At 34.4% G+C, this 12950-nt stretch overlaps 1 protein-coding gene across 2 annotated transcripts in view; it reads left to right on the top strand.

The window, feature by feature from the left end:
• hrg (poly(A) polymerase hiiragi) overlaps positions 1–12950 on the top strand; it is a 374011-nt gene that overhangs the window by 347918 nt on the left and 13143 nt on the right. For both annotated transcript variants that reach the window (XM_090407503.1, XM_090407502.1), the window contains exon 20: positions 5751–5879. In XM_090407503.1, coding sequence (XP_090263629.1) covers positions 5751–5879 — 129 coding nt within the window. The remainder of the gene's footprint in view (positions 1–5750; positions 5880–12950) is intronic.

The raw sequence follows: 12950 nt of genomic DNA on the forward strand, positions 1-12950 counted from the left end.
GTCATTTTCCTGCCAACCTAGCAGAGAATACTTGTTTTGCTAATCTTTCATCTCCCATTTTGTTTAAGTGACCATACCACCTGAGATTAGCTCTGCTAACACATTCCTGGATGTTAACAATATCAACTTCTTTCCTAATATCCATTTTTTTAATATGATATTGCCATTGATGCCATCTGTTCATGCCCCTAATCTTTCTCAGGACTCTCATATCTGTGGTCTCTAGTCTTTGGTCAAGTGTTTTACTTCTAACCCAGCTCTCAGATCCATAAGTTAAAATTGGTTTGAACTGTCTTGTATACAGCTAATTTAGTGTTTTGACTAATTTTCTCTTATTCCATATAAATTTATTAATTTGACTTCCTCCCATACCAGCTTTGTTGATTCTGTTTTCTATTTTCATATTTAATTTACTGTGTTCAATCAAAATTGTGCCTAAGCAGCTGAAGTGTTTTATTTGTTCTATAGGTTCTCCATTCACAATACATTTGATATTTTCAGTGTTTCTGCCTATTTTCAGTTATAGCTGATTTTCATACCAAATTTATTACAACAGTGATTCAGTTTAGTCTGAGAATCTTGCAGACTTGTACTGGATTTATTTAAAAGTATAACATCATTTTCATAAAGTAAAGTGCTGAGATTAACATCTCCAATTTTGATATCAGGTTTAATACCGCTTTCCTTCATAATGTGATCCATATAGATCATGAATAACAGAGGGGATAATGTACATCCCTATCTGACACCCTGACTTACAACTCAAATAAAGACTAAGTATTGCTTGATATAATGCTCCATTGACACCATATGACTGTAGCGTTTTGAATAGCATTTCTCTTGGCACATTATCATATGCCTTTTCCAGGTCCACAAAACTTAAATACAGATCTTTGTTATATTCCCACAATTTTTCAACTATTTGTCATAAAGTGAAAATCTGATCCCTACAGCATGTATTTGGCCTGAATCCAGCTTGTTCTTCACCAAGCTTTCCTTCCACAATCCTTCTCAACCGTTTCTCAAATATACTTGCATAAATCTTACCAGGAACACTTAGTAGGGAAATACCTCTGTAATTCTCACATTCAGTTTTTTTCCCCTTTTTGTAATGGAAACTATGAGAGTTCTACTTCAATCATCTTGAATTTGTCCCTTTGACCTTCTGAACTATGCAGTGCAGCCACTGCAAGACTTTTATACCTCCATACTTGAGCATTTCTGGTCGAATATCATCTACTCCAGCTGCCTTTCCACATTTCAGACTTTTGATGGCTTTACTACCTCAAGTATGGATATGTATTCCTGATTGTATGCCTTTTCAGTATTTTTTTTTTTTTTTTTTTTTTTATCACTGCTATTACTGCTTGTTTCATTTAGCAATTTTTCAAAGTAATTACTCCCTACATCAAGGATGTATTTTTCTCTAGTTTTCATGTCACCTTTATCATGTCTAATTCCTTTTACCATACTTTTTCTTCCATATCTGAGCTTTTCAACTGCCTCCAGAATATTTTGGCACCTTCCTGATATTTATTTTCTAGTTCTTGCCAAAGTCTTCCCATGACTTTTGTTTAGCTAGTTTTACATAGTGTTTAGCTTTCTTACATTTGTCAGGAACTTTTGATATGCTTTCTTCTTTTCCTTCACTGCCTCTTTAACTTCCTTTATCCACCATGGAGTTTTGATTTTGATATCCCTGCAAACAACTCCACCACACGCCTCTCTGGCTGAATCAATGTTTTCTTCAGGGTTTGCCACTGAATCTCTAACGTTTGGTTTTTGTTCTCAAACTCTTTTATTTTTACTTGAATAATGTTTGTATATTTTAGTCTACAGTTCACATCTGAGAGCTGCTCAACTTTTACATGTTCTTCTTTTCAGTAACAAATTCAGTTTTATTCTGCTCAAGAATAAATGGTGATCACTTCCAATTTCAAATCCTCTATACACCACTGACAATGTTGGTCAAGACAATGTTACTAGTGGAATAATTTTTTTTTTTTTTTTAAACTATGAAATGAGTTATAACAAACATTGATTTTCTATATTCAGTAGCTGGCACAATTTAGATATCTTATAACTAGGTTATTAAATTTTATGTATTCAAATGTGCATGTCCCTAATTTATTATAAAACAAAATGTCATCTCTGTAATATATTTGAGCTGTGTTGTAAGTAGAATTTTTTGTTGTTATTGTTGAGCATAGTTCATATTACTATCAAATGTGTCATTTCCTGATGTAACCTAGTTTTTTATTCTCTGAGTAAAGCAAGTAAGATGAAGTAGACTATTTTTGTGAATAGAGGAAAAATCCTAAATGTATCACTAAACATATCAGGAGAGTACTAGTGATTACTGAATAACAAAACAAGTGGGAGCAGTCCATTCTGATCTTAGTGAAATCAATGACCGAAAAATTGGTATGAATAATTCTGCTGAGATTCTGAACTCTGTAGAGCCTGTTTTCCTCCCCCTCCCAGGCAAAGGCGGTTTTTATTATTTATACAGGTACTCCATGGAGTCAAAGACTCATCACAAACACAATACCTATCATACATCTTAAATTTATTTACTGTTGGGCCACTCACTCACAACCACCTCTAGCAATCCATTCCACTCATTCACCACTCTTCCAGTAAATAACTTGAAGAGTGGTGAATTTCCAAGTGGGTCCACCCAATGTGTTCAAAAATTTATTTTGTGTCAGTTGTATAGAATCCCTTTAGTAACTTTACTGAATAAACCCCCCCACACACACACCTTCAGCCTGTCCTCATATAGAACATTCCATAGACCTCTCACCAGCTTGATCACTCATCTCTGAATCTTTTCCACTACCTCCTGATCCCCAAGAAGCACAGGTGACCAAATCTGTCCACAGTAATCAGAATGTGACTGAATCATACACTTATAAATAGGAATAATAACCTCCCTATCTTTACTTGTCAATGTGTTCTTCAACATCCAAGTAATCTTTTCAGCTATTTTACCAACTCTTGCAGTATGTCCTCTGAATTTCAAATCTCTACCCACATTTAATCCCAGATCCCTAGCCTCATCAAACTCCTGTAAACTAGTAGCATCAATATTATATGAAGTGTGTAATCTTTTCATCTTGAAGTGCATTACCTTACATTTTACAACATTGATTGTAAAATGTAAGGTTGTCATGGTAATGGCTGCCAACATTGAATTGATGGTACTAGTTTACAGAAGATTGATGTCCTTTGCCCACACTGCCATTTTATTTAAGTCATCCTGCAAGATATCTATATCACCCAATCCCCAGTTTTGCATCATTAGCAAACAACTGAATACACCCTCCTCAAATCTTTATACATACAAATTAAAGAGTAACAGTCCTAGCCCTGGGACACTCCACCATATATCACCCTCTGATGTCTGTCTATCAACCACCATCCTCATTTCCATTTACTTAGACTTATCTAATAATTTTCCATGTGGTATTCTGTCAAATGCTTTTGCAGAGTCCAGTAGTATGATGGTGTAGCCATTTCCTTTATTTGATTCTGCTGTCGCCTTATTATAAAATGTGAATAAATTACTGAGGCAGGACCTATCTTTTACAAAGCCAGGCTGTCCCTATAGAGTATCGTATTCCTATCCAATCATTTCATGATTTTACTTTTAATTGACTTTTCCAATACTTTAACCACCACTCCAGAGATACTGATTGGTCTGTAATTTGCTACCTGTCTTGTAGCCACCTTTATATATGGAACTATCTTACTCTCTTTCCACTCCCTTGGAACCTTGCCAGAATTGACTCCATCAGTACTGCCAGTTCACTTGTGCATTCTCATAGCACATGTGCTGACATACCATCCAGGCCAATTGATATATTCACATTGATATTTTTCAATGTACTGATTACCTTCTGTTCATCTACCTCAGTGCTTACATCAGTCTCTTTTACCTTGGTTACTGCAAAGTCACCACCTGGATGATATACCCTTGCAAGTCAGATTCACATTCACCGTATATCACTTTTGGATATAGGTCTGTCAACCAGCCACTTATCCAAGTCAAAAGTTTATATTCCAATCCCATATTTTCTAGTTAATGGAACAGCCTTCCATGTCAGATGCCTTAGCAAAATCCGGCAGTGTCATAGTGTATCCATTTCCTTTATCCAACTCAGCCTTTACATTATTATAAAATATGAGAAACCTGCTCAGGTATGACCTTCCTTTAGTAAATCCGTGCAGTTCCTTGTGGAGTATAGAGTATATCTTGTTTGTCCACTCATGTATGTGAATTCTTACCAGCTTCTCTAAAATCTTTACAAATGCTCTTGTGATATTGATAGGTCAATAGTTAGATACATCAGTCTTTGCACCATCCATATGCAATGGGATTATCGTAGATTCTTTTCATTCATGTGGGATATTTCCTGAGCTAAGACTCACATTATACAAGCATGTCAAGAGCTTAGCCAGTTCAACTGAACATTCTTTTAGCACATATGCTACTACTATTCCATGTCTCAATTGCCAAGTTTTTATCCAGGTTATGCAACACTTCTAGAACCTCCTTCTCATGCACCTCTATCATCTCTTTATCCAATGTAGTGGTAGCATGGATCTTGGTGAAGTAAGGACTATTTGAACTATTTCATCTGCTTCTGGGGGTATGCATTCAGTAAAATTATTCTTCCACATTCATTCTTTTGGTTGCCTTTAGCCTATGCAGCCAATTTCTTTTCATACTTCAACTTATATTTCCATATAATACTTGTAAATTTTCTGGTATTAGCTTTATATATTTCATAACTTCTCTTATTCTTGTTATTCATGATATTCCTTCTGCATCATTTTTTCTTACAAATCTCTTGTTTAATGAGATTGCACATCCATTTCCCTCCTATATGTTCTTCAAACTCTAATCTGTCTAGGGACAGATTCACATCCTGCATCCTTTCAAAGTTTCCCATGCCCTGCTGATATCCTCCCCATTCAACAGCTGATACCATGGAACCAGCGATAGTAATCTCTCAAGTTTGTCATATTTCCAGATTTGTAGTTCAGTATATAACCTGACCTGATATGTTCCATATCAGGTCAGGTTATATGGCATCATCACTATCACCAACTGATGGCAAATTTCTATTTCTTTCACATGCTGCTTGAGAAAGTTAGTGATATAACAGCTCAACAAGTTTTCCTTTGTTCTTTTTTCTGCTACCCAATCAATATTCGGATAATTTAAGTCACACAGAATAATTACTCATTTATTACACAGAATAATTTGGCAATCCATTTCTTGGACTGCTAGCAACATCCACCATATAGTTCATCCTGTTATCCTCCACTTCATACCAAATAGCCTTAAACTCAGTGCCACACAGAACATTATTACCATTATTGCTTTTTGTGTGTTTCTGTTCTGACTCAAGTCATCTAATATCATTAGTAGTACTATCCTATCTCTTCTGTCATAATGGTGTTTGCTATAGTGAGAATCAACCATATCTCTTCACTCTTACTTGAAGAGTGCATGAAAAATGTCTGAAAACTGACATTATCACAAGAACAAGTATCTAGTATAAATATTATAAAGAGTTTTTATTAACAGGTATAGCCGTGGTTCATATTTATAAATATATGATTCTAAAAAGTCAGATAAATGTAAGTGCAGCAAGTGTTTCTTTTGGTAGTATGCGAAACTTTTAGCTTCAACTAAGTATTTCCGGATTCTGTTTTTATTGACATTTTTTTGAACACAGATGAGCTCTGCAGATACATCAGTCACTGGGATAGAGTCCAGTGTACCTTCCTGCATAGGTGAAAGGTCTTTGCCAGAATTTGATGATGCAAGCAGAGATTCTTGCAGCATGAATGTGGAACAGAGTGAAGTAAGTAGTTATTGTTGCATTTTTGAATTTTTTTATCATTGTTGCAGAGTTGATGTCTAATTCGCAGAATTTATGTATCATAGACAAAAAGAATCTTCTTCACCCAGTTTTACTTGCAACATAACACATTGAATCTTTTCTTTATCTAATAGTTTTAGTGATACTTTCATCAACAAGGCTATTAGCATATATGGAGCAGCTCCATCTTCACCCACTTCAGAAGAGGTTGACCATATAGCGATCCCTTATGTCTGAGGAATCTGAACACATTTTAACTCTTGTCTTCATGTTGCATTTCATCCTATGTGGAAGGATTCTTCATTTTTAGGTTCTTGTAAAACACAAGCTTCCTCTACTATTATTTTTTCCTCTACTGTATCAGGTCCGTTGTATCTGTGAATTATCTTACTTTGGCCAATTTAGGAACCGTTCAATGCAAATAGCAAGTAATGAAGAATTACATAGAGTACTAGGAACTGGAGCAGCCTGTTATTGCAGAGGCATGTTATCACCTTCACACACACATGTTCAGCGGGGGGGGGGTATATAAATGTATAAGTTATGAAGCATTTTTGAACAAATCCAGTGGACTGTATTTGGCCTTATTATGGGAAGTAGTGTTACTTAATGCTACATATGAATGTTAATTTTTATTTCTTAACATGCTACCTTTGCCAGGATTTAATTGTGATTAGATTGCTGCTGCTGCAATACAATTCATCATCATATTCCTGAATATATTCCCTGAGGGTACATTGAGGAATTTACAAGGAACGAAGAAATATCTGGTAACCAAAAAAAGTTTGTACGGTTTTTCATAATAAAAATTAAACAACATCAGAAATTTCATAAAATGTTTTATTCATATTAAAATAAGCACCGTCACGGTCTACAACTCTTTCCCAATGAGATACAAGTTTGTAAATTCCGCTTTTATAAAAAGTTTGTTTCTAGAAGTAACCTAGAAACCTCTGCTTCAATCTGTTTTATTGCAGAACTGTTTTTCACATGTGATTGTCTAGCACCAAAAAAAAAAGGTGATAATCGCTTAGAGAAATGTCAGGAGAATGTGAAGGAAGAGGGAGAATTTCCCATCCTAAAGCACAAATCTTCTCATGGATAGGTTTTGTGTTGTCATGTAAGAATAGCACTTTCTTTTGATTAACTAGTCCTGGCTGATTCTGAAATAACGCATCCTGCACATGCTCGAGTTGCATTGAGTAGATCTTGGCCATAATTGTTTGGCCTGCAGTGAGAAACTCGTAGTGGACAATACTGGCTCCTGTCCACCACACACAAAGCATAGTGTGTGGTGGACACAAATTGTTTCACCACTCACGTTAAATATTTCTGAAAGTTCTTGACATGTTAATCTTGAATTATTTTCAACAATGGCACATAATTCTTCATTATCAATAATGGAGGGTTTCCTGAATGTGGTGCATCTTCAAGAGATTCATCAGCAGAAACAAATTTTTTAAACATTTCTGTGCAGTATGTTCTGCTACCGCATTTTTTCCAAATGCCACAGATATCTTAAGGATGCTTCTGAAGCCTTCAAACCATGTTTAAATTCGTGAAGCAAACAATCCCAAATTACACCAGGTTCAACTGACATTTTAAAAGAGTCCAAAGTTACAGAAAAAGTACACACCGATTGACTGACGTGTATCTGTGCCTTATGATGCACATAAAAAAATTGCACTCTGCAAACCACTACAAAATAAAATAAGTCATTGCAGCAAACTCAACCAAAAACCGCACAAACCTTTTTAGTTACCTGACACAGAACTGATACATACTAGTTACCTGATACATACTATGAACTGAAACAGCCTGTTATTGCGGAAGCATGTTATCTTTACACACAACTAATTTTTTTAATATACAATACAATTTTACTCTTTATGTTCTGTTTATGTTGCTCACTGGCTGCAATAGTGGCACAACTTAGTTTTCAATTTTTGAGTTAATGCAGTATTTGAGTAATACACATAATTTCTTCAATTCTAAAGGAATGATTTTGGTACAGGATATCATGATAGTACTACATGAAAAAGTTACATCGTTATTAACTTCTTATCAACAGTTTTCTTCCAAATTAATCTGTTCTCTGTCAGGAGTCCAATATTATTAGATCCTATGTCTTCTAGTGCACTTTTTACTGTATCAAGCCACTTAGATGTGCTTTCTGTCAAAGATCTTGTTTCACTAACCTTTCCTCTCTCATTCTGTTCAAGTTACCATCTGAGATTAACTCTGCTAATACATCCTGGATGCTAACAATGTCAAGAACTTTCCTAATATCCTCATTTTTAATACGAAACTGCCATTGATGCCATCTGTTCACTCCACTAATCTTCCTCGAAACTCATATCTATGGCCTTCCGATCTTTAATGTCAGGTGAGATTTGACCCAATGTTTTAAGGTCATGAATGTGTGTGCGAGAGAGAGAGAGTGTGAATAGAAGGTTCACTTATTTTTTTAATATACAATACAATTTTATTCTAGATGTTCTGTTAATGTTGCTTACTGACTGCAGTAGTAGCACAACTTGGTTTTTAATTTTTGAGTTAATACAATATTTGAATTATACATATTTTTGAAACTAATCAAAGTAAAATGTTAAAAAATATAAGAATAAAAGCTGTATAATAATGTAATAAGAATCTCTGTATAATGCATAAAAAAATAAAAGCTGTAAAATGTTAAAAAATATAAGACTTATAGATAAACTGACCATAGATTTTTAATTCATACGTATGTTCATACAATATTGCTTACCGGTTTCACTAGTAACCTGAACTACCTAACAGGTACCAACGTTTTTTGTATTCTTAAACCTTTTTTGCATTTATCAATTTTTTGTACTGTGCAAGCCTTGAAAAAGCTAGTCAGTTACTAGCGAAACCGGTAGGCAATATTGTACGAATTAAAAATCTATGGTCAGTTTATCTATAAGTCTTATATTTTTTAACAATATTTGAATAATACATATAGTTTCAATTCAATATGTATTATTCAAATATTGTATTAACTCAAAAATTAAAAACCAAGTTGTGCTAACACTGCAGTCAGTAAGCAAGAAGATTAACAGAACATATGGAATAATAAAATTGTATTGTATATTTAAAAAAATAAATGAACCTTCTACTCATGCTCTCTCTCACACACACACACACACACACACACACACACACACACACACACACACACACACACACACACACATTCATGACCTTAAAACATTGGGTCAAATCTCTTCTGATATTAAAGACCGGAGGCCATAGATATGAGAGTTCTGAGGAAGATTAGTGGAGTGAACAGATGGCATCAATGGCAAAGTTCTTGACATTGTTAGCATCCAGGATGTATTAGCAGAGCTAATCTCAGATGGTAAGATAAATTTTTCTCATTGATTATATCGGAATTGCGTTTTTTTCAGTGATGCTACTATTGCAGTCAGTGTGCAGCGCGCTCTCTCTCTCTCACACACACACACACACACACACATACTTTGTATAAGATGTATGAAAAAGAAAACTTTGTTTTCATGTATGCAGCATAGCAAAACACCAAATATTTAGGCCTAGAGATAGAACCTGTAAAATTAGGGGAAAATATTACAGTGATATAATCAGTAATAGAACAAATGTTGTAAATATTAACAGTTGATGCAATCCATCAGGATTATGAATATGTAACAAATATAAAATACAATGAGGTAGTCAACAGGAGTCGAACTTGTGCAGGGAACCTCCAATGAAAGTGATGAGTTTCTTTTCCATGGTGACTATTCCATGTACTCAGCATAAAACAACTTAAAGCTTAAGGGTCAAGTCTGGATAATTTGGAGGAGATCTCCATATGGCCTTTATGGGAATGCAGAGAACCGACCAGGGCTTCTGACCTGATATGTCCAGTTTTCACCTTCTTCTGGTGCACCCTGTTGGGTATCTGCTCGATACCAAACGAACAAAGATGGGGGTGGCAATTTGGAATTTAGGCAAGCAAATTGTATTCTTATTGGCTTAAACAATGGTACAACATGATGGAATTTCGTGCCAGCTGGAGTGTTGCCCAGTTAAACAAGTTCCCATTGTTTTCATCAAGGAACTAGGACAAACTGTAAAAAGTCAGCTACTGGAACAAACCTCAACTTTCCATCAGCAAAGATCAAGATTGGTGTGTTCAACATAAGAAGGACCAACAGAAAAGAAATGTAACTAGTAGAAGAATTGGATTAATGCCAGATTGACATAATAGGAGTGACTGAAACAAAGAAGACAACAACAGGTGAGATCTTTTAGGCAACAAATACAAAATGTTATATTTGAACAATAACAATCAGAGTAAAGGAGTAGTTATAGTATCCAACACTGAATATGAGGATAATTTTCTTGAGTGGCCAGGATATCAAGTAGAGTGATGTGGGCAAATATCAGAATGGAGAGACTTGGACAATGAGACTTATTTGTGCTTATGGTCTCACAGAAGGTTCTACTAAGAAAGGAGTGGAGGAATTTTTCAAGGCCATTAGAGAAGGCAGCTGACACAACAAAAAAGGAAAAGTTGGTCTTTGTTGGAGAACTAAACAGTAATAAATAATTTCCAGACATATAAGAATGTTTTGGGAAAATTTGGAGAAAAGAGCAAAGCAAAGCTAATAATAATGGTAAGTACCTGCTAAAAATTTGCTCAGGACATGGACTATTTATTACTAACACCATGTTCCAATGTAAAAATGCACACAAATTCACATGGAGAGATGCAAGGAATAAGAAAAGTCTCATTGACTGTGTTATCATCAACAGTGATGTTGATGATAACACAGTCATGACACAAGAGTATACAGAGGATTTGAAATAGAAAGTGATTACTATTTGTTGAGCAGGATAAAATTGAACTTCATATTGAAAAGAAGGGTATGTAAGAAAGTTTTGAAACTAATCAAAGTTGAACAGCTATCAGCATAAACATTATTCAAGAAAAACAAAGAGCTTGAAAACAAGACTCAGGTGGGTCAGGAAGTTAGAAGCAGTCAAAGAAAAGAAAGCATATCAAAAGTTCCTGGCAAGTATGTCAGTATGCAATCTTAGGGAGTACAGAGAAAAATTTAAGAAAGCAAAGCATTGTGTAAAATTAACTAAATAAAATTCATGGGAAGACTTTGTTAAGAACATAGAAAATAAATATCATGAAGGTGGAAAAATATTCTGGAGGCTATTGATAAAGCTCAGGAAAGAAATTAGAAACCATAAAGAAGACATGAAAATTGAAGATGAAGATATTTTTGATGTATGGAGTAATTACTTTGAGAGATTGCTAAATGAAACAAGCAGTGACAGCATGTTGGTAGAAAACACTCAACAGGAATGCCATCTGAAATATATATCTACACTAGAAGTAGAAAAACTATCACAAATCTGAAATGTGGAAAGGCAGCTGGAGTAGATGATATTAGACCTGAAATGCTAAAATATGGAGGTATAAAAGTTTTACAGTTTACACTGCATAATTCAGAATGCCTGGTCAGAGGGTCGAATTCCTGATGATTGGAGTAGAGCACTCATAGTATAAAAAAAAAGGAATAAAGCTGAATGTTTGAATTACAGAGAAATTTCTCTCTTGATCATTGCAAAATTCTTGCATAAATCTTGGAATCATTCCTGATCCTAAGATTTATGCAAGTATTCTTAAAAAAAGGCTAAGAAAAATTGTGGAGGAGAAACTTGGAGAAGAACAAGCTGCATTCAGGCCAAACAGAAGTTGTCATATAACAAGGATCTATATTTAAGTTTTATAGACCTGCAAAAGGCACATGACATGGTGCCAAGAGGAAAGCTGTTCAAAACACTCCATTTATATGGTGTAAGTGGGACATTATATCAAGCAATATGCAGTCTGTATTTGACTTGTAAATAGCATTAGAATTAAAGGAGGTACAGGAAGATGGTTTGATGTTAAGTCAGGTGTGCAACAAGGGCGTACATTATCTCCATTGTTATTATCTATGTGGATTACATTATGAATGAAAGCAGTATTAAACCTGATATCAAAATTGGAAATGTCAATCTCAGCTCTTTACTTTATTCAGATGATGTTATACTCCTAAATAAATCCAGGACAAGTCTGTCAGATTCCCTGACCAAATTGAATAACTACTGTAATAAATTTGGAATGAATATCAGCATTAAAAAGTCAAAGTCAATGAAAATAGCCAGAAACATTGAAAATATCAACTGCATCCTGAATGGAGAACCTGTAGAACAAAGACATTTCAGCTATTTAGGCAGAATTTTAGTGAAGATGAAAAATTAAAATTGGAAATAAACAACAGAATTAGTAAAGCTTGTATGGTAAGAGGTTGATTGAATAAATGTATAAGGAATAAGAAATTAATCAAATTTCTAAATTAGCTGTATACAGAATGGTGTTCAAATCAATTTTAACTTATGGATATCAGAATGATTAGAAATAAAACTCTTGATCAAAGACAGGAGACCACAGGAATGTGTTACCAGGGCTAATCTCAGGTGATATGACCACTTGAACAGAATGGGAGAGGAAAGATTAGCTAAACAAGTGTTATTTTGCCAGGATGGCAGGTAAAGACCAAGATGTAGATGGATTGATACAGTAAAAAGTGCCTTAGAAGACAAAAGTGTATTATCTGATAATATTGAAATGTTGACAAATAACAGGCTAATCTGGAGGAAAATTGTTAATAGGAAGTTTGTAATGATGTAACTTTACATGTAGATCTATTATAAGATCCTGTACGCCCCCTGAGAATGTATGTCAGGAATTTGATGATGATGAGCATAAAAAACTTCTTTGAGTACTAAGTTGAAAAATTAAACATGGAAAAAAACTTAAGTGAAATAAATTTATTAGGTGTAAAATTTTTGCCTATTTTTCATGGGCACTGTCAGTACATTGAAAATATAACACAATATTAAATTACTATTAAAGGGTGTTGTAAATATCTCTTATTTTATGATATTATTATTTTATTTATTATTATATTTTACCTAATTGTGTTACTACTGTGCTAGTTGTAAAATTTT

The sequence above is a fragment of the Typopeltis vanoorti genome, chromosome 17, assembly GCF_054136105.1.
Source record: "Typopeltis vanoorti isolate ZY-2024b chromosome 17, IOZ_Tvanoo_1.0, whole genome shotgun sequence".
Lineage (NCBI taxonomy): Eukaryota > Metazoa > Arthropoda > Arachnida > Uropygi > Thelyphonidae > Typopeltis > Typopeltis vanoorti.